General features: G+C 41.0%; 2 protein-coding genes and 1 long non-coding RNA gene across 3 annotated transcripts; 1 reads left to right on the top strand and 2 right to left on the bottom strand.

Annotated features, from left to right (window-relative positions):
* Nucleotides 1-17012: 17012 nt before the first annotated feature.
* Nucleotides 17013-17642, bottom strand: LOC130135788 (uncharacterized). The gene is made up of 2 exons (XR_008815021.1): nt 17408-17642; nt 17013-17292 (listed from the first exon to the last, which is right to left on the bottom strand). It is a non-coding gene; the product is annotated as an uncharacterized LOC130135788 (long non-coding RNA).
* A 3802-nt stretch (nt 17643-21444) lies between these two features.
* Nucleotides 21445-23158, top strand: LOC115673225 (peroxidase 4-like). Its single transcript, XM_030595329.2, has 4 exons — nt 21445-21812; nt 21938-22129; nt 22300-22465; nt 22613-23158. Exons 1-4 carry the CDS (start codon nt 21597-21599, stop codon nt 22996-22998), a joined length of 960 nt encoding a protein of 319 aa, XP_030451189.1. The 5' UTR covers nt 21445-21596; the 3' UTR covers nt 22999-23158.
* Nucleotides 23159-23460: 302 nt separating this feature from the next.
* LOC115673226 (uncharacterized) lies at nt 23461-25442 on the bottom strand. Its single transcript, XM_030595330.2, has 4 exons — nt 25103-25442; nt 24667-24802; nt 24031-24094; nt 23461-23860 (listed from the first exon to the last, which is right to left on the bottom strand). Exons 1-4 carry the CDS (start codon nt 25308-25310, stop codon nt 23717-23719), a joined length of 552 nt encoding a protein of 183 aa, XP_030451190.1. The 5' UTR covers nt 25311-25442; the 3' UTR covers nt 23461-23716.
* Between the last annotated feature and the right edge of the window lie 1409 nt (nt 25443-26851).

Below are 26851 nucleotides of genomic sequence, written 5' to 3'. Positions count from 1 at the left end.
AACAAAGTGAAAGTCTTAGTCATAAAATAGAAGCTCAAACTAGTGGTTCTAGATTATACACTCATCATCGGACGCCATGAAATACCGTAGGATCACGCGAAAAGACCAAGAAAAATACAGAAACTTGTTCTAGGTTTTAAGTCCTATCTATCTAGAACCTGGAATCTACATGTCAAAACAGGTTCTCAATTTTTGGAACCTGAAACCTGGAACCAGACAAGTTCCCACCCGCCCGATTTTTTGGTTCCGTGTTACCCGGAACCATGCTTGCCCTTACGTCTCGTGCACTTACAAGTGAGTAGAGTAATTTTGTTCGAATCAAATATTTCGTGGCGTACGCTACAGTCTTGTATAAAATTCAAAGATATAGTGATGCTAATCGCCTCGCTCCATTCTTTTAATTTATAATGGATTTTATTCCATGCCCACTAGAGAGGATTAATCGAAGTCCATCCGCCACGGGTCACCGCATCACTCGCCCAAGGAATGGCCATTCGCTCTGTAGCAAGCCGGTGGAAGTCTGCCAGAAAGCCCAGCAGAAAAGAGAGCCGGGCTTCTAGAAATCGATGGCAAACCTCATCTCCCTTCCCAGCTTCTGAAAATTCATGAGATTCTGATGCTTACTCTTTTCCTTTACTATATACGCAGAAATGAGGAAAAGAGATTCATCGACAAGTACAGTAGACTCACCCAGAAAAGAAAGAAAAATAGGGATGATCGACACCTACTTAGCCCCAACTCAAAACGAATAGAACTAATAATTAGATCCATTGCCCGAAATTTAGTGTATTAAAAAGTCTAACCCGAAAGGTTGAGTTATAGGTGGAGAGAGATCACACGCGGATGGAGCAGATCTCGTCTCTTATACCAAACAAGAAGCTTAAACTAATGCAAGGAGGGAGACTACGTATATATAAAGGTTCCGTTTGTTTTGTGAAGAATGAATGATTTTGAAATTATTTTCCTAAAAATGATATCTTATATCGCTTACGAAAATGAATGACGAATAATATTTTCATCGTTCACGAAAAATATTTAAATATAAAGTATTATTGATAATGAAAACATTTTTATTGTCTAATTATGCGATATAAGACATCATATTTAAGAAAATGTTTTCTAAATCACTCATTTTTCGCGAAATAAAATGGTCTAAAGAACATATACACCTCACTGTCAAACAATGTAGGATATTTTAACAAAGTGTATTGTTATGACTTACGATGACCCATCATTTTAGCTAAAAAATAATTGTTTCCAATTTTATGACTCTTGGATTGCCTTCTCAGTTAGTCTTTTTTTTTTTTTGCTGTACTTTTCAATTAATATTTACAAGTGTATTTTTTGGTTTTTTTTTCCCGGAGGCACTTTTCAGTTGATCTTCACGAGTGTATATTTTGGTTCGTTTTAGTTAAACCGGTGGAATTTTCATTGCATTTAAGCTACTTAATTAGAAATCAATCCTACACTTTATTGTGAGGCTCCTCCTAAAATGAAGTCCATATCAAAAACCTGCTAATGGAATTTGAAGATGACCACAAATTAACCCGCGTCCCTCGAATTAAGTGGTGCCTTAAAAGATCATAATCGGAAAGGCCACCAAAGAGAGAAAGCTGATGTCAGTAAAATAAAGTTCTTGATTTGACCTAAAAAGCAAGAAAAGCAAAAGGCCTGCTTTAATCTAGGGTTTTGAGAAAAGAAAAGAAAAAGGTAAATTTGTTTCTCTTTGAGGAAAACAAGACTTGATATCATGATCGATGTGATCCTCTGAAACAAGGGTATTATCGTGCATCTTTACACGGTTTGACTACTGTCCATCCACATAATTCAAATCATAAATTATACTAAATGTGACTAATAGAAAAAAAAGTCCACTCTGAACTTTTCTTACTCATCTTCTCGGGAAAGGAAAAATTACCAATAAAATCATAAATTTATTACAATCGTGTTAATTCATAAATCTTTTTTTGACCAATTAAGTCATAAAATTTGTGTATTTGCGTCAATTTAATCTATCTAGCTAATTTTGGCCAGAAATCGCTAACATGAACGCCAGCCATCTACGTGGCGCGACCGACACTGACGTGAATAATTTTTAATAATATTTTTCGAATTTTTCTAAATTTTTTCCCTTTCTTCTTTTCTTTCTCTTTCTTTTTTTTCCTCCAGTTCTTCCTCTGGCCGGTCACCGAGGTCCAACAAACGGCCAGAGGCGAGCCCTCGCCGACCACTGGCGAGGGCGAGGCTCAACCAGTGACAAGAGTGACAAGACATCTTAGAATCTTCCCGCGGTGATTAGAGTATCACATCATTATCAGATTTCACGCGAGGTCATGTTTTGGTTGGAGATGATGTAAAAAATGCTACACTTAGGGAAAGCTTCAGGCGAATCTGTCTAGGAGTAGAGGTATATTCAATGGTGTGGCAAGGTCTAAAGGGGGGAAGATATGTATGGTGACCACATGAATCATTTCATTTCCCAGCATCCAACCTATATAATGCATTCTGTTGGTCCACTCACCAATAAGCTTTAAGCTTTCGGTTGTACAAATTTATTTGGTCCCAACTTTTTGTTGTTGACTCCCGCTGGTGAGGGCTCTCTCTATCAAATGATATCAATGCCTTGTTGGACGGAAAAATTACCAAAAAGGTTTTAAACCTATTGTATTTATATCAATTCAATCCTAAATCTTTTTAATTTGGCCAATTTAATCCCAGACATTTTGACGATTTGCCAATTTAATCCTTCCGGTCCAATTGTGATTGGAACTCGCTGACGTGGACGCCAGCAGTGTCACGTAAAACGGCCGGCAATGACATAGATAATTTTTATAATTTTTAATTTTTTAAAAAAATTAAGAATTTTTTATTTTTTTATTTTCTTTCTTTCTTTTCCTCTTTTTTCTATGAAGTCCAGCGAGAGTCACCAGCCGACCCTCAACGACCCTAGGCAAGGGCTTGTGGCCGATGAGGGCTTTGCAGCCCTCGTTCGTGACCGGCGAGGGCTTTGCAGCCCTTGCCAGATCTAGGCTACTGGGCTTAGAAGATAAAAAGGGAAAAGATATAAGTAAAAAGAAAAAAGAAAACAAAAAGGAGAAGCAAAAAAATAAAAAGTTATAAAAAATTTCATAAATTTTCATAAATTTTTTTAAAATTAAAATTGTCTACGTCAATGCCGGCCATCCTACGTAACATGCCGGCCATCCTACACTAGCTGTGCCACATAGGACGGTCGGTATCTACATCAACGATTTCCAGTCAAAATTGATTGAAATGACTAAATAGGCCAAATTAAAAGGTTGAAGACTGACTTGGCACAAATACAGGAGGTTTAAAGTTTTTTTTATAATTTCCCCTTTGTTCGACAACATATATCGAAAACAAACCCTAGAGAAAATCATCTAAATTTTTTTTTTCAAGCTCAAGAAAGTATGAAAGATTTAGAAAGGGTTTTCAGGCGAATACTCAACCCACGATTAGGCTCGAAGCGCTGATGGGCGGGTGATCTCGGCAATTGGCTTCCTTCTTGAACTCGTTCGGTCCGGCTAGGTTTTCCATCGTCTATCTCGGCTCAATCAGTTCATATCGAAGAAAACTTCATGTTTTTTAAGTTCATGAACGAGAGATTAAGGAAGGGCTGTTAGATTCGACAGTTGACCTGGTCGGTTCGTGTGTGTCCATTATTGATCGAGCCGATCAAAGTTATTCTCGTGAGGTAGCATTTGTCGTGGCAATGGGTGGTGGGTGGGGCTGCAAATGATGCCCCACTTGGTACGGTACATAGGACTACTTGCATTTGCTGCGAATTGTCACTTTGTTTTCATAAGGTCCCTAGGAGAAGCACATGTTCTCATCCTCCTCGAAGGAATCTGAGCTAGTACGTTCTGAGCTCCCTACATGTTTACTCACTGTGCTGTTCCGCTGTTCTTCTGCAAGTTGAACCCAATGAGATCGCGTCTCTTTTGGCCAAGCAAAAACAACAATCATCTTCCAGAAACACAGTCAATTGTCGATAAGAATCTGCGTCAAAATGATATTGACACATAAGGCGTCGCATTTGAAGCCACGTGGCTAGATTCAGGCCATGAAGTTGCACATAAGAAGCCAATTCTCGCATGGAATCGATTGTAGTTGGCTGCTCTGTTCATATGAATTTTGTTCTAGCTATGAATCAGTGTCTTGTTGAATTAGATTGACAAAAGCAAAAGGGTCGTTCCACGGCTTTTCTCAAACCCTCAAAAAACGCGAGGTCCAATGAGATTTCTGGATTTATGATAGGGCTGTTTCATATGTAAACTAGGCTTTTTGGTATCGATTACCTTGTCCCCCTCGAGATTACATCCAAGGCGACATTCCCCACATGCGCAAAACAGTACTTCATCCTTTTCAAGGTTCCTCTGAGTGGAATTGCCATGATTTTCACGAAATTGATTTGATATGGAAGAAATGATGCAACGAAGGAACATTTTTTGTTTTCATGCAATCTTTGAAAAGCAAAAGAAAGGTTCTTCAATAATTTGGCCTGAACATTGAGATTCTCCACAAATATATGAACAAAAAGGTACAGTATTTACCTTACCAAAAAAAAAAAATTTTTTTTACCTTACCAAAAAAAAAAGGTACAGTTTTTACCCATCTGCGTACGGCCGAGTTGGTGGGCGCTTTCCTTTCCTTCTCAGAGGTTCTGGATTCGAATCCCCGCTCGGTTCCGTAATTTAAGTGGGGGGCCCTAGCGGTGGATTGCTGGGCTAGTCTCCCCCGAGGTCTAGGCACCCCGATTACCTGTACGGGCTCGTCCCTGGGGAATGGTGGCGGATCCTTGGTTATCAAAAAAAAAAAAAAAGGTACAGTATTGAACATGGAAGAATGTGGACTTGATTAGGCCACCACTTAGGATTTAACTCGTGTATTTTTCCCCTTATTTATGAAGTTTATGGGGGTATATCTGGTCGTTATATCATGGTCAAGAGAATCCTAACTTTTCAAACGGGTCAAAATCCATCGGTTTTCTCTCCATCAAGCTCATTATTTCTTAAAATGGAAAGTCCATTCTCGGTTTCCAGAAGATTAGCTTACTAATCGTTGAAGAAAGAGCGGTTTGATGAAGATGAAATGCCAAATGAATCGAACGGGTCAAAAGTTAGAAAGAAGAATCGGACACGAAAGGATACCTTGATGTCGTTGCCATCGCTTCCAAGAACGAATGGAGTTCCAGAAATAATGCACAGCTAGGGTCAATTTTGTAGTGCATGTACAGTGGCAGAGGACCACAAGCATCGGTGGAATGGCTCCGAAAAGCCGATCTTGGTACATCGTCGGGCATGGACCGATCGTCATGGAGTTTAATGTTTAGATACCGATCTTTTTCGAATCTTCAAGCAAGCACTTGCAGCTAATTAGTTGTAGATTGTAGCATCTCTGACCTCAAGGAGTTTTCCAGTATGCTTTTTCGTGATTATTCTCTTTCAAAATAAGATCGAATGCCCATTGACCGTTTGATTCTCATGTCCGTCTCATCTTCAACCATGTCCAAACAATTCGTGCTTTTTCAGCATTTATTCCAGCAATATTGATTGACACAGCACCGTCTTCTTGATTGCGTGGAGGGTAGCTTCTTGCGGAACGAAAAGGGATTTAAGGTTGTTGTTGCAGACAATGGAGGGCAACTAGCAAGCGTCACTACCAAAAGAACAACCTAGGCCAAACCCCATCTATGCTTAGGTCCAACCCCGATGTGTAGGAATTGGTTGGGGACGATGTCTATCTTGCGCCCACCATAAAAGAGATTGAAGCCGCTAGTACTGTTCTTTGTTTATAATAGCATGTGGTATTCGAACCTTGCATCTCTACAGATCATCCGCGGAAATTGCTCCATCCATGCAAATTGCGGAGTTTCTGAATTAACCATCATAAACCTCACTTACAGAAAGTTCTTGCGATGCAATGTATATGGAGGAATTCATGCTTATTAACTTAAAAGAGTCTGTTCAGAGGGCCATACAAATATCAGGCAAAGAATCATGTCTTTTCTCCGGGAGGATCCTATTGTCGGTTTCTATTTGATCTTCCAAGTGGTTGATTTTACCGGGACCAAGTCTACATTCTTTTATGAAGTAACTAAGACAATTCTACTATTCGGGGTACAAAAGTTTCTGAAAGAGTTGGTAAATGTCGAGTTACTATAGATACCAGCTAGCAAAGGATATCGGAGATTTTGCGACGGGAGTTGTTCTCCGATTCTTTGCTAGCCGGCCATATCAGCTTTCTTGTTGAAGTGGAAACATTAAATTGCCCTCTTCTTGCGGATGAAACTATGAAACTGAACTGTCAACTGAATATGTAGGGTTTCCAAAGATATGGCCTCCCTGCAAAAGTCGCAAGAACAATGATAGTGAGAAAAGAATACATGCTTAAAAAAAAAAAAAAAAAAAAGGAAGTTCAATCAAACACTTCAGAAATGATCAACCTTGTGATGCTTCCATGCTTCTTAAAAATGGTTAATTTAAATTGCCAACATGAACGGTCCACGTCAATTAAATTTTTATGTTACATTACTAAGCAATAATTGGGGATTATGAGGCAAGTAACAAATGGATTAGCTACTAAGCAGGGGCTTAACTGTATTAGGTTTGTAATTAGATGTGTGATGCACCTTGGTGGTTTTCCGTGGTTGGATGCATGATTTTCACCATTTTATCCTTTTCCGTCCCGCTACTTAATTAACATATTAATTTTACGAATCAAAATTTTAGTACAACCCGATTTTACGCCCTGATTATTATTTCCGTACATACAATTAATTTGGTTCATTGGCAATGAAAAATGATCTCCACAAGTGATGTAAACATGTACAAGATGACAACTATGTTAGCATGTTAAATGCACACTAATCTGAAATCCATACCGTTTATATGTGGCTAAAAAGCGATAATAATTCATTTCATTTTCCGATTTCAACAATAGTGTATCTTAAACAAATTCCTACTCATGTCCTAAGATATTTGGGCAGCAATGAATGATGCGAGTCAAATTCGACATCCAATTTTAAAATTTTCTTGGTGGGCCAAGGGTGCAGACTTCGCCAATCTTGTTAATTTTGTTAATTTAAGGTATGTTTTGCAATCAAGGCCTTCTATGTATGGGCCGGCCTTTTAAGTTTTCCTACTATTTCTCCGCAAAATATATGGTGATTAGATATCCACCGAAAGTGCCCTTGACCCAAATAGACTATATATTTTTATTACTTCTAAATGCTTGTTGTGTTCGGCACAACTTTTCCAAAGGACTTTAAGGCTGCGCATGACAACGATTCTGTGCCTGGGAACAGATTCTGCTAAGAAATGATTCTTTTTTATTCTCGTGCCCGAATTGATTCCGAGCATTTTAAGGCGTTTGTTAACGGCCCAAAATTCCATCCCCGGAATAGAAAAAGAAGTAAATGCGTTTGATAACGCCACAAAATTTCTTTTTATTAATAATATTTTTAAATATTTTAATATTTCTTTCTTTTTTTTTCTTTTCTTTTTTTCTTTTCCTCCTTCTTGGCCATAGCCTGCTCGCCGGCCATGACCGTAAAATATTTTTTTATTAATAATATTTTTATTAAAAGTATTTTTTCTTTTTTTTGGCCATGGCCTAGTCGCCGGCCATAACCGGTAAAATATTTTTTTTATTAAAATATTTTTTTAAAAAATATATATTTTTATTTTTTTTGCCATGGCCGGTAAAATATTTTTTTTATTAAACTATTTTTATTAAAAATATACATTTTTATTTTTTTTGGCCATGCCCTGGTCGCCGGCCATGGCCGGTAAAATATTTTTTTATTAATAATATTTTTTATTAAAATTATATATTTTTATTTTTTTTTTGCCATGGCCTGATCGCCGGCCATGGCTGGTAAAATATTTTTTTTATTAAAATATTTTTATTAAAAATATATATTTTTCTTTTTTTTTTGCCATGGCCTGTAAAATATTTTTTTTATTAATAAATTTTTTTATTAAAATTTTTTTATTAAAAATATGCATTTTTATTTTTTTGGCCATGGCTTGGTCGCTGGCCATGGCCGGTAAAATATTTTTTTTATTAATAATATTTTTTATTAAAAATATATATTTTTTCTTTTTATGCCATGGCCTGGTCACCGGCCATGGCAGGTAAAATATTTTTTTTATTAATGATATTTTTTATTAAAAATATAATTTTTTCTTTTTTATGGCCATGGCCTGGTCGCCGGCCATGGCCGGTAAAATATTTTTTATTAAAATATTTTATTCTCGTCAGATCCGGCGAGGGCGGTCCTCTGGCCGGACATTAGAAGCTAAATTAAAAACCAAGAAAAGGAAGAAGAAAAAATATTGATTCTCAAAATTGTTCCCAGAATCAAGAAGCTACTTTTTTTTTATTCTTGATTCTGCTTCAAAACTGATTCTGGGAACAATTTTTGACAAAATTGTGCCCAGAATCAAAAAATTAAACAAACGCATTTCTGTTCCCAAACTGATTCTGGGAACAAAAGAACAGAATCAAATACTATTTGGCAAGTTGTCATGCGCAGCCTAAGCCTCTAAAGGCCTTGTCAAGGCGTTCCATAACCTAATCGCAAAGGCCTAAGTTCGGCTTTGCAAATGTTGAAATCTCAATGCAACTTGGAGCCATTGGCTTTCATCATTCCGAAAATGTTGCTTCTCCCTCTCTGCAACTAACGTTCCGGATCTGGAGGTTCTCCTTATTTGAAATTGTTCATCTGGGCAGCAAGTCTGAAGCTCTACTGAGGGTCACGCGAGGCTCCCAAGCAGTCATTGAGGATTAACAAGGGTTGCCGACAGTCGCGTAGGGTGCTGAGGAGGGTCAAGGCGCGATCTAGGTCGCCGAGGTCGCGCCACCCTCGGTGTCGCCTCGCCTAGGTCGTCAACTATTGTAGAGGGTGGCCATGGGTCGCCAAGGTTCGCAGAGGCTGCTGAGGGTCGAGGCGATTCCGAAATTGACAAAGTTGGGTTCGCACGATTTGAAATTAGCATTCTAGCTCCAGATTCAGATTGCCAATCTGATGCTCCGCCGAGGGTTCGCAAGGCTCACTAACGGTCACCAAGGGTGGTTCAGGGTCACCAAAGTCGTAGACAGTCGTGGGTCTCGATTGCTAAGGTCTGGGTTTGCACGATCTAGGTCACTAAGGTCGTGCGATCCTCGGTGTCATCTCGCCTAGGCCGTCTAAGGTTGCGCAAACTTTTGGTGTTGACTCGCTTGGTCTCACCAATAGTTCAATTGCCGCCGGCGGGGTGCTTCGGTAAGCGATGGCGCCAAATGTTTCTCCTGGCCTCTTCCACAATGGTTTCCTCTTCATTCTTTGGAAGTCGTGCCTATGTTTAGTTCTTTTTTCACTTCAAAGTTGCTTTACAAAAAATACATCAAATATCAATTAACCAAACGGTATTGGCTTTGAGTAAAATACACATTGAGTCGTAGATCTTTGGAGAAATGTTTCATTTCCTCAAAGCTCTCCCAAATGCACCTGACGGTTTTAATTACTTTTCTGATCAATGTGACTTTTCCTAATAACGATATGTTAGAGCTACAATGAGATGATTTTTACTGCCTTTTCTCCTCACTTTTCTTTTCCTTTTCCTTTTCACGTCCCTATTAGGGACGGTCGCTTTGTTCCCCGGTACGCTTTTTACAGACGGTTCCTTCCGTCGCCGAAAATAATGAGTGCAAAATTGAAAAGGAGCAACTAAGGACAACAGTGCAGTCCCGTCCCTAGCGTGCATCTTCAGCAACAGCCGTAATAACGACTCAAGGCATACAAACGCTGGAATTCACTCACAAGACGCTCCCTAATTGGGGACGGTAAAGTAGGGGTGCACAGAATCTCTTCACTCTAGATTTCCCTTGCCTTTTCTTTAATCGAAAACCCTAAAACCTTGGTTACAGATACACTACTTCTCTTTTTCACATATCACCGAAGTTCTTCTCCTCTGCTCTCCATCTCGTTTAGAACCAGCCTTTTCCTCCAGAGGCTTGGTGGTTGTTGCATTGGTCTCTGTTTTTTTGTCCTCCGGGTGACCTCTGCGCGGTCTTGGAGTGGATCAGTCCGATAGTGGCACAATGGAAGGCAACGAAGAAGTGGAAGCAGCTCGCTTGGCCTCCCTCTGTAAAAGAATGGGGCGGCTATGGTCAGAAGATTATATAGAGACATGGGATGATGAAGCTCCAAAGGAAAAAGTAGAGGAATGTAAACTCATCCTGGTGGGTAAGATACTGTCTAACCCATCCATTAACTTTCAAGCTTTCCAAAACACTATGAAAAGAGCTTGGCGTGTTGATACTGTGGAAATATCACAAAGGGAAGCCGGGCTATTTGTGTTCAAATTCAGAAATGTGGGGGAAAAAAACAGGGTTTTAGAGAATGGGCCTTGGCTATTTTCAAATCATTTAGTTATTCTCAAACCCTGGATTCCTAATACTCCTCTACATTGTTATGATTTCAATACTTGTGCATTCTGGGTTCAAGTGTTTGGTCTTCCTTTGGAGAGGGGTACGGAGGAGAATATTAGTAGAGCTGCCCGGAGTATAGGGAGAGTTCTTGAGGCTAAAGTTGATTCTAAAGATGGGACTTCACTTCGAGCTGGGAAAGCTAGAGTGGATATTAATATTCTGGAACCCCTTAAAACTGGGAAGTTGATTAAAATGGAAGGGAAGAATATTCGGTTAGATTTTCGGTATGAAAAGTTATATCATTTCTGTTATTCGTGCGGAAGGCTGGGTCATTATGCCATGCATTGCAAAGATTTTCCTTTTGATGAAGAGAAGCTGGAAAGGAAAGAAGAAAGAATTTATGGTCAGTGGCTTCGAGCTGAAGTGTCGGAATATAGCCCGTTTTGGAAAGCATTCTACGAGAAACAGGAGAGGACAGAAGAAGAGGAGGAACCTACTCCCCTGACACAAGGGATGACAACCCAGCTAGTCACTTTTGAGCCAAATAGCTGCTGCAAAGGTAAAGGAGTAGCGGAGATAAAGGATACTGCTATGACAGATGAAACATCAGGACTCTTGAGTAAACGAAACTTAGACGGAGTAATGGTCTTGCATAACAAGATGACTCCTGAGAACTCTGGTTTTCTTCCAAACCAGGAAGGTCAAGGTATGGAGGGGGGCTCGTTGAAGGCTAAGAAGCTAAAGATTTCTGGGAACTCAAAGGCGTCTTATAGGAAAAAAAGCACACGTTTTTGTCCTTATGGGCCAAAGACCAGCACAAAAGAGGGGATAGATGAGACTAAGCTGATGGATACCCCGGTTATTGAAGTGGAGGGATCCGGAAGATGGGCTTTGGTGGCTAGCCCTAATAAGCCACCAAGTGACAAATGACGCTCATAAGCTGGAACTGTCAGGGTTTGGGCAATCCCCTGACAGTTCATGCTCTTAGAGCCCTTGTGACTCAGGAAAAGCCCAATATAGTGTTCCTAATGGAAACCAAAAATCAGGAGAGAGTGGTCCGGAAGATTCAGAACAGATTGAAATTTCCGTTCTGCTGTGTGGAGAGCCCAATAGGAATAGCAGGAGGTTTAGCGTTGTTTTGGAATGAAAGAGTGTCCCTCAATATTGTGAAACAAAATGCGGAGTTTATTGATATGATATGCGAGGAGGTGGACAACGGGAATAAGATGCGTATTACATGTCTACATGCTTCGACATGTTATCAAAGCAGGTTACGACTATGGGAAGAGCTGAAAAATATCAGTTCCTTTAATAGCCTGCCATGGATATGTGTAGGAGATTTCAATGAGGTTCTCTATCATTGGGAGAAGGCTGGGAAAAGGACTGCTGAATATTATAGAATGAACTCTTTTCGCGAGTTTCTTAATGATTGTTCCTTGATGGATTTGGAGAGTAAACGTTGTGCATTCACATGGTTTAATAATAGAGAAGGAGAGGAATTTGTGAAGAAAAGATTGGATAGGGCGGTATGCACAATGGACTGGAGATTGATGTTTCCGGAAGCTGAGGTTTTCGCATTACCCGCAATAGGTTCGGACCACTGCCCATTACTGTTGAAATTCAAGGGGGAGCGAGTGAAAAGAAAAAAAGAGTTCAAATTTGAGGTATATTGGTTGGAGGATGAGGAGTGTCATACCGTGGTATCTGATTCATGGGCGTCTTCGGGTCTAAATGACACTAGCCTCCCTAGAAAGTTAAAGAATGTGTCTCTAGCACTCACTAAGTGGAGCAGGAATAGATTTTCCCATGGCCATCAAAAAATTATTACTTTGAAGTAGGAAATTCAGCAGCATATAAATAATTCCAGTGGTTCCTTTGATAGGGAACGGGTTTGTCATCTCCAAAAGGAAATTGAAAAAGCGTGGATACAAGAGGAAATGTATTGGGGCATGAGGTCCAGAATCAATTGGCTTAAATGGGGGGACAGGAATACAAAATATTTTCATGCAACTACTATCCAGCGTAGACAAAGGAACAGAATAACAATGTTGCAAAGTTCGGATGGTACTTGGACGAGAGACCAAACTTGATTGAAGGAGATGACTGTGGAGTATTTTGAGAAATTATATCAGTCAATTGGGTCTCGAGACTTCCACCCGGTGTTATCACATTGTCCGCGTGTGGTGTCAAAATATATGAATGACTGTTTAGTGGCTGAGGTGTCGGTAAAAGAGATACAAGAAGTGGTTTTCCAACTCGGGGCTTCTAAAGCTCCTGGTCCGGATGGTTTAAATGGGTTGTTTTACCAACACCACTGGGAGATTTTAAAGGAAGATATCTTCAAGGCTGTAAACGACTTTATCGTTTCCGGGAGGTTGGAACCAGATTTAAACCGGACTTTTATTTCCCTTATACCCAAATCACCCAATCCTGAAAGACTCGAGCAGTTCCGTCCTATTAGCCTGTGTAACTTTATCTACAAGATTATCTCAAAGGTGCTAGCTAATCGACTTAAGCCTTGGCTACCAAATCTTATTGCACCGGAGCAAAGTGCGTTTGTGAGTGGGAGGCAAATTCAAGATAATATTCTAGTCGTGCAAGAGGTACTCCACCATCTCAGAATTAGAAAGAGAAAGAGGAAATTTCAGGCTGTTCTAAAGGTAGATATGGAAAAAGCCTATGACCGGGTAGAATGGGACTTTTTAGAGGCTTGTCTTATCAAAATGGGGTTTCACGTAAGGTGGGTGCATTGGATTATGGAGTGTGTGACTACGGTTTCCTTCAGTGTTAAATTCAATGGAGAACCATCAAGGTATTTTCAGCCTTCGAGGGGTCTTAGACAGGGGGACCCACTCTCCCCTTACCTCTTCATTTTGGTGGCCAATGTACTCTCCACACTTGTCAAGAATGCCGTAGATATTGGACACATCAGAGGTATTCAGCTCAACAGGAGATGACCTATACTTTCTCATCTATTTTTCGCGGATGACTCTATTTTTTTCTTGGATGGGAAGTTACATGAATGTCAAAACTTGGCTAATATCCTGAATCAATATTGCGTGGCTTCGGGACAAGCTATCAACCTCAACAAGTCTGGCATCTTTTTTAGTAGAGACTGTCCTGTAAGGCTGAAGGAAAACTTGGCTAGAGAATTGAGAGTTCCGGTGATTGATAGGATAGGGAAATATTTGGGGATTCCATCGGATTGGGGCGGCTCAAAGAAGGAGATGTTTGCTTGGATATTGGGGCGAGTGAACTCTAAATTAGAGGGGTGGAAGGAATCAATTATTTCCAAAGCCGGTAAAGAAATCTTGATAAAATCAGTGGTTCAAGCAATTCCGCAATATGCCATGTCAATTTTTAAGCTCCCAGTGTCTATTTGTAAGTCGGTGGAACAGAAAATCGCAGCCTTTTGGTGGAAAAACTCAGTGGATAAATCAGGTATGCATTGGAAAAAATGGGAATTACTCAAAATGAGGAAAGACTTCGGAGGGCTTGGATTCAGAGACCTAATTGCTTTCAACAAAGCAATGTTAGGCAAACAGGCGTGGAGGCTCCTCCAAAACCCATCTTCTCTGTCGAGTCAGGTACTCAAAGGAATTTACTTTTCTAACAGGGATTTTTGGCGAGCGGAGAAGGGTTCAAGACCTTCATGGGGGTGGAAAAGTATCTTAGTAGGAAGAGACGCTATTCATCAAAAGGTGCAGTGGTCTGTGGGAGATGGCAAGAAAGTACGTATTAGAGAAGATAAATGGCTGCGTAGGGGAATAATAGGAGGACCAGCTCCTAGAGGAGAACCAGAGTTGGTGGCTGACTTTATAAATCGGGAAGAGAATACATGGAACACTCAGCTTTTAAGAGACAGTTTCGATGATCAAACAGTGAAAGAAATTCTATCAACACCGATCAGACCCCAAGCAATATCAGACCAGATCATCTGGACAGGGACACAGACCGGCAAATATACAGTTAAAAGTGGTTACAATTGCTTAAGGGCAGCAGACCAAAACAACAATCATAACTCAGCTTCCTCCTCTTTCCAAGTACCACGCAGCCTTTGGAGAGGAATATGGAAAATGAGAATAGCTCCCAAAATTAGATTTTTCATGTGGTCTCTTTGTCAAAATGGCCTTCCTACAAAGGAGAATCTCTTTCGAAGGAAAATCTTACCTGATCCAGTATGTGAATTGTGTAATGATGGCATTCCAGAATCGACGGAGCATCTATTTTTGCACTGCCCCTGGACAAGAGAAGTTTGGGCAAACCCACAACTGAATATCAAAATTCCATCACAGGGTTTATCACGAGTGGAAGCATGGATTATAGATCTGATGGAAAATAGAGCAAACTCACCCAATCTGGAGGTAATTGCTTCGGTCCTTTGGCAGATGTGGAAGGCTCGGAATAATTTCATATTCAGGAAACTAAACCCAGATCCGGTGTTTACGGTGGATACAGCAATCGCATCCTCGAGAATCTCATGCTCATGGGGTTTGCAAAACACGAACAGCACACATGCCCTCAACGAATCCTCCCAGACTTGGCTTCCTCCGGAAATTGGAACTCTGAAGGTAAATATAGATGGTGCTTACATGATGGGGGCGGAGAAGGGAGCTGTGGCCTGTGTGTGCCGTGATCACAGAGGTCAATTGATAGATGGCCACACCTGGGATGTCCAAGCTTCGTCGTCTCTGCAGGTTGAGGTGCTGGCACTTTATCAAACCCTCAACTTTTTGATTCAGAAAAGGAAAGAAACTGAGGACATAATAGTTGAGTCAGATAGCCTGTTGGTAGTAAATGCGATACTCAATCCGAGGTCTGCTCCTTGGGAGATCCGTCCATTCCTTGCTGACTGTACTGCTATGATCCAATCATTCTCGAAGCTCCGGATCCAGCACTGTAGAAGGGAGGCTAATTTTGTTGCGGACTGGGTCGCAAAAGCCCACGGACGCAAGTTTCTTCCATCTAATTGGATTGTATCTCCTCCTCTTCCACTTTTGGATCTTTTATGTTGGGAAGCCCATTTAATGGGGCCGTTTGTATTGCCTAGTTAAACGAAAGTATTATCGTTCTTGACCAAAAAAAAAAAGTAGGGGTGTCAATGGGTCGAGTCGGGTTTTCATAATACCCGACCCGACCCAAAACCAACAGGGTCGGCTATGACCCGACCCGACCCAACCCAAAACCCTATTCAGCCTTTACCCCAAGAGACGGGTCGGGTCGGGTCGGTCCGGGTTTCGGGTTTTCTTTTTATTTTTTTCCTCTTTTTTTTCAATAGATTGCCATTTGAGATGGGTGTCAACCTCAAATATGAATAGTCATGGAATCCCTCGAAATGTTATTGGTGTGTTTATAGCAATTCCAAGCGTTCTTTCTCACGTGTAATAACAAAAAATATATGCAACAGCATTTCTCAATGTCTCATCCTGAATAGGGCAGGAAATGGTTAGAAACTGCTACTTTCCTTGGACAGAAACAAGCAAATATGCTCTACAATGAGATACAGGCTCAGTAATTCCCAAGATGGAGTTACCAACGATTCAGTCTAGGCAAACACACAGAACTCAAGAAGCCAGCCAAACCCAGATCAAAACAACCAACAAAATCAGCCCTGAATCAGATCAAACAACAAAATCAAGCTAAAGCAACGAAAGCCAAGAACAACTCTTAGACTCGAAATTAGAATTGTCTTTTCCCGATCCTCATGATATGAGAAAGTTCAATTGTACTAAACTAATCAAGACCGAACCTTTTCCACTAGCACTTGTAAACCCATCAGTCACAATCACATAGCTAGCCCCAGCATTATATACCACATCACGCACACTTTTCTTCTTGCCCTCTCGCTAGCTCATGCCTAAAATGTATCAGAGAAGGTCTTGCCCAGACGAAAAACATCAGTGTCACACAGCAACTTGTCGTCCCGCCGGCACAGCAAGACAATCGGAATTCAGAAAGAAACACCAGACAGATTCTCTCTGCCCATAAGACAGAATTCCAAACAACCCCAGATGTTCCCAATACGTAGTGAAATTTGAGCTGCTTGCGCTCGGTGCAAGGGGGACAAAACCACGACCATTTAGGTACAGACACGAGGACCGGCCGGAGGCAGAACAGGTGCAGAGAAGTAACTCGTCGCGAGAATCTCCCGACCCACAGTCCTCACAACGCACGTCGCCGTAGCAGCTGTCGCCACCGGGATGACGGCCACTGTTATCCGTGTCGTGGTCCTCGAACAGGGATCGAGAGAGCGGCTTCGGCGCTCAGATCCTGCGACCCTGCAGCGTCTTGGTCTTCGTCGTCGAAGGAGAGAGAGAGAGGCGGCCGTGCAGTACAGTGTACTATCTATATCTAGTAGTATGTGTCTAGCTAGGGCTTTTTTAAGTCACGGGCTGGGCTGTCAAAAAAAGCCTGACCCAGACCGGCCCGGCCTTAAATAGGGATGATATTCGAAAATTAAATGTCTTACCCGAACCAAAGGAGACCCGACCTGAAGAAGCCCTAAATTTCCGGGTCAGTCCGGGTCGGGCCGGCCCGGGCTTTTTTGACAGCCCTACGGTAAAGCTCATCCCCAATAAAATCTTTGGCGATGGAGATCATTAGAAAATCACGGGACGACCTCGCCCCACATAATAGTGACGAAATCTATGCCGTCGCTGATAACTCTTAGGGAGGGATATTTTTAGCTTCAGAGACGGCCTTGTCCTGGAGACAATTCCTTCTGTCCTACTAAATTTATGAGTGCAGAATTGGAAAGGAGCTACGGAGGACACCAGCGTCGTCCCTACTGCGAACTCCGGCTACGGCAATAAAACCATCCCTAGAGATGAAGTGATGAGCAGCACAAAACGGTCCCTGATAAGGGAAGAACAAGCCGGCCCCCCAAGTTTCTTTTCACAAATTGCCAGAAAATCAAAGAATGAGCGAGGGAATAAAACCAGATTCAAGGCATGCTATGATTAGCACTCACCTTAGAGTTGATTTCCATCGCGTCCGCATGCAATGATTGACGACGTCCTACTCTCAATATACGATGAAAACCCTCCGAACGTTTTGACGTGCACCCGAATAAACAAGCCGGTGAACTCTTAAACCTTTCTATCGTCTTCTCGAAATACAAAACAAAAGAAGATAGTTTAGGGAATCGGGATAAATAGGGAAGAAATGAACTTGAGTCATCGACTTGAAAATGAGTGAAGTTAATAGTGTCGCTAAATGCAAGCGGGTTAAGAAATTTGCATACCTTAGAAAGGGTGTCAAAGGTATCATTCACGGAGAATCACACAGAAGGCAAGATACCACTGTTGGCCGTGATAAACGATACCCAAATCTCCATAGCTAGAATTCAGAACACATATAATCGAGTAAAAGGGGTTTGCACACTTGATTTGGAATCTATCGTTCTTGATGCGGAATGATAACGACTCCTCTTGCAACTGCTCTTTATGCGAGATAATTTGTGCATTAGGATTAAAAGAGAGACTTGAGTATTATTTATAGAGTTTTAAGCCACGAGCCCTTTCATCACAAGCCGCGCTTTATCTGGTCCATACTAGTCAGTTTCATATTAAACTAATTAAGAATTTTTAAATCTTACCTTATAAGATTAATCCCGTAATATGGTAAATTACAATCTTGATTAATTTAACTTACATCAAAAAAATTCTTACAACCACTTCACGAAATGTTGTGTCGGTTCGTTCTTGTAAACAAAAACAATCTCGAACCAACTTTATTTTATATTTATCCAATCACATTAATGACAACAACACAACAGACAAATAGTCTAGACCCCCATGCACGTCGAATCGTCCGATCACCATTATTGCTGTCCACATGAGGGCCGACGTGATTTGTTTTCATCTGGGTCTTTGCCCCGTGATTTGTTTTCATCTGGGTCTTTGCCCCGTGATTTGACACCGAGATTGACCACATGTTACGCGAAAGTGAAGGGCAACAGACTAATAAAACGATTGGGTGGTGTTGCCTCGTGAAGAATCGCTTTATGAAAAAGCATCAAGTAGGGTCACCTTCTTCTCTCAAATGACAGAAACTTGGTAATCTCTACTTCCACAATTAACACTTTACACATGCTAAATGCAAGGACAAAAGAACAATTGAGTGTGTCATGGCTTTCGTACAGTATTCATTTTATTGCTAAAATTTTTCGCCGGATCACTTCAATGTCATATCGGAAGAAAAATGATTAAGTATCTCCGATGACAAATTCCGGCGAAAATTCCTGCGTGGCTTTTTTTTGCAGAATGTTAATGCCTACGTGGATTTTTTATAAATAAAAAGAAAATCTGAACCCTTCAAATAATTGGAGAGGTTCACGTGGACCGTGTGATCTCTCTTCTTCTTAAAATGCTTGGATACTTGTGTCATCCAGATTTCTTCTCTTCAGGCTTTGCAAATTTTGATTTGTTCAAGTTTTGCAAATTTCATCATCTCAAGCTTTTTCAGTATTCCTCCCATACCTCGACCCCTCCACCAATCTCGGCAAGGGCTCTCTATGTATGAGACATAGGATGGGTAATATTTTGACTTGTCAAAGGGTGGCCCCACAAATAAAAAAAATTGGATGTTCGGCCCATTATAGAAGGAAAAGAAGAGGCCGACAGACGCGCGTAAGAAAGGGAAAAGCAAGTGAAAAGAAGAAGAAAGAAAGGAAAAGGAAAGAGAGAAAAAACAAAAGGTGATTTTGTGCATACATGCTACAGGACCTCGCCAAGCCGATTCAATTCTGATTTGCAATGCACAAATTACGAGATCATCGATTCGAGTGACCTTCACTATTTGTTTATCGAGCAATGCACGAATTACAAGATTATCGATTCGAGTGAGTAGTGCTATTTATTTTATGAATTTGTAAACTCATGTCTTGAAAACGATAAAGATTCAATATATTATGAGTTACGAAAGAGCATGTTTGTTGCATAAAATATTGGATCGGGCATTTACTACTTTTCAGTTATTTGTGAATAGTTTAAAAACGTTTTATGAAAGCTGTTTAGAAATATTACAGGTTTATGAAATGAATTCCAAAATGGTTTGAGAAACGCATTGTGAAATGTATTTTATTTAATGAATGGAATTGAGAAAGATTATATATTTGATTTGTGAAACCGTTTTGTGATTAGATTCCGAATTGATTTGTGAATTGTGAAGAATGCTGTTGTAAGTTTGTGTTGGAACTCAATATAGAAGTAAGCCCATTAAGGGGGCTCGTGGATATGCATATACTAATATCAGGATATCCTTGTGGGCCAGCCACCGGCAATATAGGTGAAGATTTTGCCATAGGGAGAGCGTGGTCACCTTTTCTTAGGACGTTATACGTGATCATGGTGAGATATTTTATCACAAGTTTGGTTGATGGAATAGACCATTGACATGTGATTTGATATTAGTCGATGAAATGGACCATTAACATGTGATTTGGTTGATTTTGATCAATGGACTTGACCACTGATGTTTGAACTGAGAGGATAATTTAAATGAGTATTTATGAATCGTTTAAAGCTTGTTGCAATGAAACAACTCATATATGATTTGATATGTATATTAAAGAGTTGGAATATGAGTTTCTGGTATTGCTCTATACTTATATATATAATATGCATTGTGGCTGCTAGATCTATTTAAAATAGATGTACTACTCACTAAGCTGCGGTTGCTCGTCCCATTCCTTTTCAAATTTTTTAGGTTCCTTAGTCAGTCGCTAATAGAGCCAAAGTGATATTGATGGAGACTTTTGGGAGTTGATTTTTTAATTGTGTTTGAGGTTGCGTCCTTTCAATAGCAACAAGATTTCACTCCCAATCACTTCAAGAGAGAAACACAATGCACTAAGTGAAGACTCAACCGAGCAACGCAACTGAGTGAAGATCGCCCAGAGCAATGCACCGAACACCGTCCAGGCTAGGCTTTAAAGTCAGCACGAAGGCTGGGTCCTCGTGACCAAGCCCTAGGCGTCGGCCGTCCTTTCCCCATATCCACAGCTTACTGTCAACAACCACCGAAGAATGAACCATTCCGCATGACATATACCATCGTTCTCAATTGCAAATTGCCATTCGTTTTGCCTCTGTCCAAACTAGGGTCTGAAGGAGAGGGAAATGGCTTGATTTGTCCGATTAAGGTTTAAATTTGGGGCAAACTTGCTGAACGACGTGTTAAGACTATTGATGCTGACTCAAAGTATCAGTGAGCCACGTTAGTAAAAAAAATGATAAAATTTGGTACGTCAGATTTTTGGCGTCTTCAATCAAAGTTGGCACATAAGTTATCGTTTAAGAAATTAAGTGACACTAAAGTAATTCGTTAAAAAATTTTGGCAATAAAATAAGCGTTGTATGACCTTGAATGTAAGCTAGTCATAGTAATGCAAAAATCTCATATGTGAAAACTATGCATTTCTGTGCATTTCAATGGGCTTAACACTGTAGTTTGTTGGAGTATGGTTCATACTCCCCATTAATAAGAAGCCAGAGGATTTTTATAGCTTGAGTTTGTATTTTATTAATAGTTTATGTTTGGGCCCATGAATAGTTACCGTTATATATAATATCTTTCTCTTATAGTTGATGGATGTAACAGAGAAATATGAGGTGCTAACTATAGTGGAATTATCTGATGGACGTAATCGTAATTTAAAGGTGAACCGAGATAAAACATTATGTGTCGATTTTTTCTCTCATTTTTATTTTCTTTTTTTATGGTGATTGTACAACGAATCTTAATATAGTTTTGGTGTCAGACTGTAATCGATCACTTTTCTTCAGTAGATAAGGGGGTCGCTTTTGTGGTCCCAGAACACAGACGCGTGAACTTTCCCAATCCATGCACCATTACCATTAGTACTACGAAGCAGAAAATAATGCAATCTTGTTCTCCCTTGCCTTATCACTCCGTGAAAACTTTGGCGGTGAACCTGCTAGAAAAGAACTATCACCTCTCGATGCGACGTCATCTAATCAGTGTTCCTCTGCCCGGAAAAAGTCGGAAAAGGAGCTATTATTTTCAAGCTTTATTTCATTGCAATCATTGAGTTACGTTATAACAAGATTCGGTGTAAACCATAGAGATCAAAGAAACTTCATCTGAGTGTGTGTGCCCCTGCTGGTTTTCGACAGGAACATACCATAATTCATGTTATGGCTCCACGCGATATGCTCGACTTTTTCGTCATCCTTGTCGTTGCCACTTCAGTTATCGCCACTGCCAGTTGCAAGCTCTCACCGAGTTATTATCAATCAACATGCCCTAAAGCGTTGGCGATTGTTCGAGCTGGAGTAGCAAAAGCAATCAAGAACGAGACCCGCATGGGCGCGTCGTTGCTTCGACTGCACTTCCATGACTGCTTCGTCAATGTGAGCCTACGTCTTCTAGAGATTCCTTGTGAAACGATCCCACTTTGATTCACTAGCCTTTCAAAGTTTTCCTTCTCTTTTCCTTTCTCCTCAGTATTGATGTTGTGTGTCTAAATGTTGGTCAGGGATGCGATGCGTCGATATTGTTGGACGACACGCCCAGTTTTGTGGGCGAGAAAACAGCAGCTCCGAACAATAACTCCGTGAGAGGGTTCGAAGTCATCGACGCCATCAAGGCTAGGCTAGAGAAGGCGTGCCCCGGAGTGGTTTCCTGTGCAGATATTGTTGCTCTTGCTGCTCGCGACTCAGTCGTTTATGCAAGTCCTCTTCGTTGCCTTAAAAAGTCTCGCAACTTAAAGAGATGAGAACATGTCGACTCTAATTTACTACATTTTTGCCTCGACAGCTAAATTCGGACAAATCTAATATTTTCAGATTTCTTCTATGTTTTCGTTTAGTAACATACTCTCGTGTGGCATGGTCACAGTTGGGAGGTCCTTCATGGAACGTAGGCTTAGGAAGAAACGACTCCACTACTGCTAGCAGGAGCCTTGCTAACACCTCCATACCTCCACCAACTTCTAATCTCAGTGCTCTCATAACCAGCTTCTCTGCTCAGGGTCTTTCGGTCAAGAACATGGTGGCTCTTTCTGGTAATTTCAACTTCATATCATCACCCTGCACTGGCATTACATCCAAGAAAAAATCAGAAGAAAAGAACCAGAATTCAGCATCTATCGTGAATTTGTTTGGTGACATCGATGTACTTTATCAGCTGACGACGGTTTTCAAATTGACAGGTTCACATACCATCGGCCTAGCGAGATGCACTTCCTTCCGAGGACGGATCTACAATGACTCGAACATAGATGCAACCTTTGCCCAAAAATTGCGGATGAAATGTCCCAAAAGTGGAAATGATAATGTCCTTCAAAGGCTAGACATCCAGACGCCGACTCATTTCGACAACTTCTACTTCAACAATTTACTGCAGAAGAAGGGCCTTCTTCACTCTGATCAAGAGCTCTTCAACGGCAGTTCTGTGGGTTCACTGGTCAAGACGTACGCATGCGACTCGGGAGCATTTTTCAAGGATTTTGCCAAGGCAATGATCAAAATGAGCAAAATAAAGCCCGCCAAAGGAAGCAATGGTCAAATAAGAAAGAATTGCAGGAAAGTAAATTAAGTATGAAGCTGATATGCAATTTGAAACTGCCGCATATGAATGCAGAAGTGAAATCAGGGCTAGATAATATCTTTTAATAATTTGTCATCGTGTGTCTTGTCTTCATGACTAAATACTGGCTGCTGCTTGAAAAATAAAGGAGCTTGTCTGTTTCGCTCAACCAGTATTAAGATCCACACTGTCTTCCTTTTTGTTAGCAGCACGCAGCAAATTCCAATCAGTCATTCAATTGCAAATAGCAATCTATTTTTAAAAACTGATAATATGACTATGTATCTAGGAAAGTAGAGATAAGATTGTAATGACCAATTAACAAGAACATGTTGATTACACATCAGGGCCAGACAGTGCTCTCCAAATATAAACAACTTGCTGGACAAGCTTCCCTCAAACAGTTTGCTAGCATTTGGGTGATTTGCTAAAACTACGGCCAAGTGTAAGAATGAAGCAGCCTGGATTGCCTTGGTGAAGCATAGGCAAATTTCTGATTAGTAATCAATACTATACAAAAGCTCTTCTTATCTCAAAACTCCATGATCAAGTCATGGAATACGCAGGACAAATTCTACAACCTCCAGAGTAAGACTACATATGTACACTTTACAAAACCAAAATCCCTGTGTAGAGTAGTCGAGTATTACACTGTCAGTTGACTGTACAGACATCACCACCTATACTTGAGCGGTCTGGTCACTGATATCTCCCGTATCTCTTCCATTTAGTCCAAATCATTAACTGAGGCTACCTCCTCCTCTGGCAATTCGAATGCATCAATCTCTTCAAAGTAAGATTTCTTCTGCCTGATGTAATCTTGCAAGGCATCATCAGGCACATCTTTCCTAGATGGTGGCCTCTGCAGCTTCTGCGTCAACATCCCAAACATAATTGAGCAAAAAACGCTGTCCAGTCACTGTTCTTCTATCTACTGAGATATACGATAACAAGCAAGGGTTGAGGTGAGAGGAAGCCAAAAGAGATGATATGATACGTGCAATAGATTACTTTAAATGCAAAGGAATGTTGACAGAATACCCTTTTATTTGGCATAGAGCATGACTTGGATCCAGCACCATCTCCTTCATCATTAAGCTTGTTCCTGTGTAGGAAAGAAGCAAACACCAGAAAAGTATCGTTGAAAATGGAGAATGGGAACAGATGTACATGCCCATTGAAGTTAAATTAGAATTACAAACAAGAAAGTCATTTCGCTAAGAGACAACGCAATTCTTCTGCACAATACTGATGAAAAAAGGTACTATTCAACCATCTTAATGAAATAGAAAAAGTAATAATAATAATACTCAAGCAGCAAGTTTTGTCATCAAGTCAAACATCCTGACTTTCAATAGGCAAATTATCTGCTCAAATATGGCACATGAAACCAGCATTGATTGCCAGGTTTCTTCCAATAAGACTAACTGTACTACTACTATACAAAGAGGGCATAAGCATGCCACTTGAAACCAACAGTACTGGCCAAAACAGAAATTACAACCCCAACAAACAGCTAATGTTGAAAAAAATTAAAGTTCTTGCTGAATCTTGACATAACCCACATCTTACATTCACATCAACCTCACCCTCTTTCCCTCTTGCTTTCAACATAGTGCTAAAAATCAAATCTTCTACTTAACAGCAGAAACCCAATATATTAGGAAGGGCGAGTACCTCGCATTTCTGATCTTCCTAGCAGGAGAGCTGGTCATAGAGACAGCAACGGCCTTCTCTTTACGCTTGCCTTTATCCGCCGGCTTTCTGCGGCTATAAGTTGTACGGAACACAGACCTCTCGGAAACATCATGCCCTGAACAGCGAAACATTTTGGAAGAACAAAGTACCAAGTTAAGCAAATGAGGCCCCAATTTCATTGACGACTGGATACTCCGTTCAGGTATAGCAATCTCACGCATTTCAAATTACAATGAGCCAGTTTAATCCAATCACATCAAAGTTTCTACCAATCCGATCACCCAATTAACAATCGCTAAAAGCCAACTATCCTCGAAACTCGAAATAACACGAATCGATAACCTTATTCAACCAAGACGCTGAAATCGGAAAACACCGCGACATTCAATCGGAACACGGAATCCAAAAAACTGACCGGAAGAAGATGCGATCGGGCGAGCGGGTGTGGAAGGGAGAGGAGGGGCGGGATCGGACGAGCTAGGGTTCGGGGCGATCCTCTTGGGAGCCGGCGAAGCGCCGGGCTTGCGAGGAGGCGCGAGCTCCGGCCGGGAGACGGCGTTGGTGAGGTCCGCGAGGGGCTTCCTTCTTCTACTTCTCGCGCCACTCTTTCCCTCAGCTTCCATTGCTGCTACGCGCCGGAGAGCATCGTCAGCTTCGCATCGGGCTCGAGCCGAGCACGAATGGCGCGAAATTCCGGTTGAAATGGAATTCTCTCTGCTTCTTCTCTCTTTCCGCTTTTTCGGGTTTATCGGAAATAACGGGGAACGAAAGCAAAGGGAGAAGCGGAGGCCGGCGAGAGGCTTTTTGTTAACGGGCCCGGCCCAAGTTCGGCCCGTTAACAGTTTACGCACGTTTCCGGGTTCAACCTAGAAGGGAAAAGTACCCCAAAAAAAAAAGTTTTAAACTTACTGTATCAGTATCAATTCAGTTCTAAACATTTTAATTGGACCAAAATTAAGTCATAACCCTTTGCATATTGGTACCAATTCAGTCTATCCGGTTAATTTAGACCGAAAATTGCTGAGGTAGACTCTGATCGTCCTACTTAGCATGATTGATGCTGACGTGGACATTTTTTTGTTTTTTATTTTTTTTCCTTTCCCTTTTCTTTTTGTCGGTGGCCACAGGTCATGGCCGGCGGGGGTCGACCTTACTAGGCTATGCCTGGGTGAGGGCAAACGCTGACAAGGCCCCCCTTGCCAGATCTAGCCAGACCGACTCTCCCTTAGGCTAGGGCAGCCTTGGGTTAGGATTGGCCTCACCCTCGCCTAGCCGAGGCCTAGTGAGGCCAACCCTCATCCAAGCGAGGCTGACCCTCCCTGACCATGCCATTCTCGAGCTATTTTCCAACAAAGATGAGGCGTTGCTAATCGGGAGGACGCCCTTCTTGTCCTGGAACTTGGCTTGACCTTGTCAATGGTATCAAAGCTCGCAACCTCGAGAGTGATGATGGTCTTGTCAGTTAGGGTTTTATCAAAGATCAACATGCCTTCATGAAGCCAGAGGACGAGGGTGGACTCCTTCTGGACGTTGGAGTGGGCGAGTGTACGACCGTCCCCGAGCTACTTGCCAGCGAAGATGAGGCACTGCTAATAGGGAGGGATGACCTCCTTATGTTGGATATTGGGCCACTGGCAAAAAGAAAAAAGGAAAAAATAATAAATAAATAAATAATTGTTCACGTTAGTGTCGGCTGTGCCACGTAGAACGATCGGTGTCCACATTAACGATTTCTGGCCTAAATTGACTGAAGGGATTGAATTGGTATCAATGTGAAAAAGTTTATAACTAAATTGGTTCAAGTGAAAGGTTTAAAATTGAATTGATATCAATATAATAAATTTATGACTGTTTTATTACTTTTTTCCCAACCTAAAACGTTAATGGATAGTAGGATTCGGGCCAGTTTCTTTTCCTTGGCGGGCTAGTGGCATCATGGCCAGGCAGCCCTAATTGAAAATTGGATTGATATTGGATTCACCTCCGATGTGACATGTCTCATAATAGTTACATAAGTAAATTCTTTCGTATATAAACTGTCTAAGTGTAAAAGTAGGCTTAATTTCCTAACAAAAATCACAACTTTTGATCCAAACCCAATTTTGTCCTAAACTTTTTTGTAAAAAAAACTTCACTTTCACTCTAGTCCCAAATCTGCCTACTA

Source organism: Syzygium oleosum, unplaced genomic scaffold (genome assembly GCF_021117445.2).
Source record: "Syzygium oleosum isolate NSW1041296 unplaced genomic scaffold, Sole_v2.1 Sole_v2.02, whole genome shotgun sequence".
Taxonomy (NCBI): Eukaryota; Viridiplantae; Streptophyta; class Magnoliopsida; order Myrtales; family Myrtaceae; genus Syzygium; species Syzygium oleosum.
The sequence above is the reverse complement of the archived record's forward strand: the minus strand, read 5'-3'. Positions and strand labels throughout refer to the sequence as shown.

What these genes read in the sequence shown, in the direction of transcription:
- LOC115673225 (XM_030595329.2), top strand. Translation starts at nt 21,597, where the DNA reads ATGGCTCCACGCGATATGCTCGACTTTTTCGTCATCCTTGTCGTTGCC. An exon ending in CTCGCGACTCAGTCGTTTAT is followed by an intron (nt 22,130 to 22,299) that starts GCAAGTCCTCTT and finishes GCATGGTCACAG; the next exon opens with TTGGGAGGTCCTTCATGGAA. An exon ending in GAACATGGTGGCTCTTTCTG is followed by an intron (nt 22,466 to 22,612) that starts GTAATTTCAACT and finishes TCAAATTGACAG; the next exon opens with GTTCACATACCATCGGCCTA.
- LOC115673226 (XM_030595330.2), bottom strand. Translation starts at nt 25,310, where the DNA reads ATGGAAGCTGAGGGAAAGAGTGGCGCGAGAAGTAGAAGAAGGAAGCCC. An exon ending in CCCGATCGCATCTTCTTCCG is followed by an intron (nt 24,803 to 25,102) that starts GTCAGTTTTTTG and finishes TTCGCTGTTCAG; the next exon opens with GGCATGATGTTTCCGAGAGG. An exon ending in GCTCTATGCCAAATAAAAGG is followed by an intron (nt 23,861 to 24,030) that starts GTATTCTGTCAA and finishes ATGTTGACGCAG; the next exon opens with AAGCTGCAGAGGCCACCATC.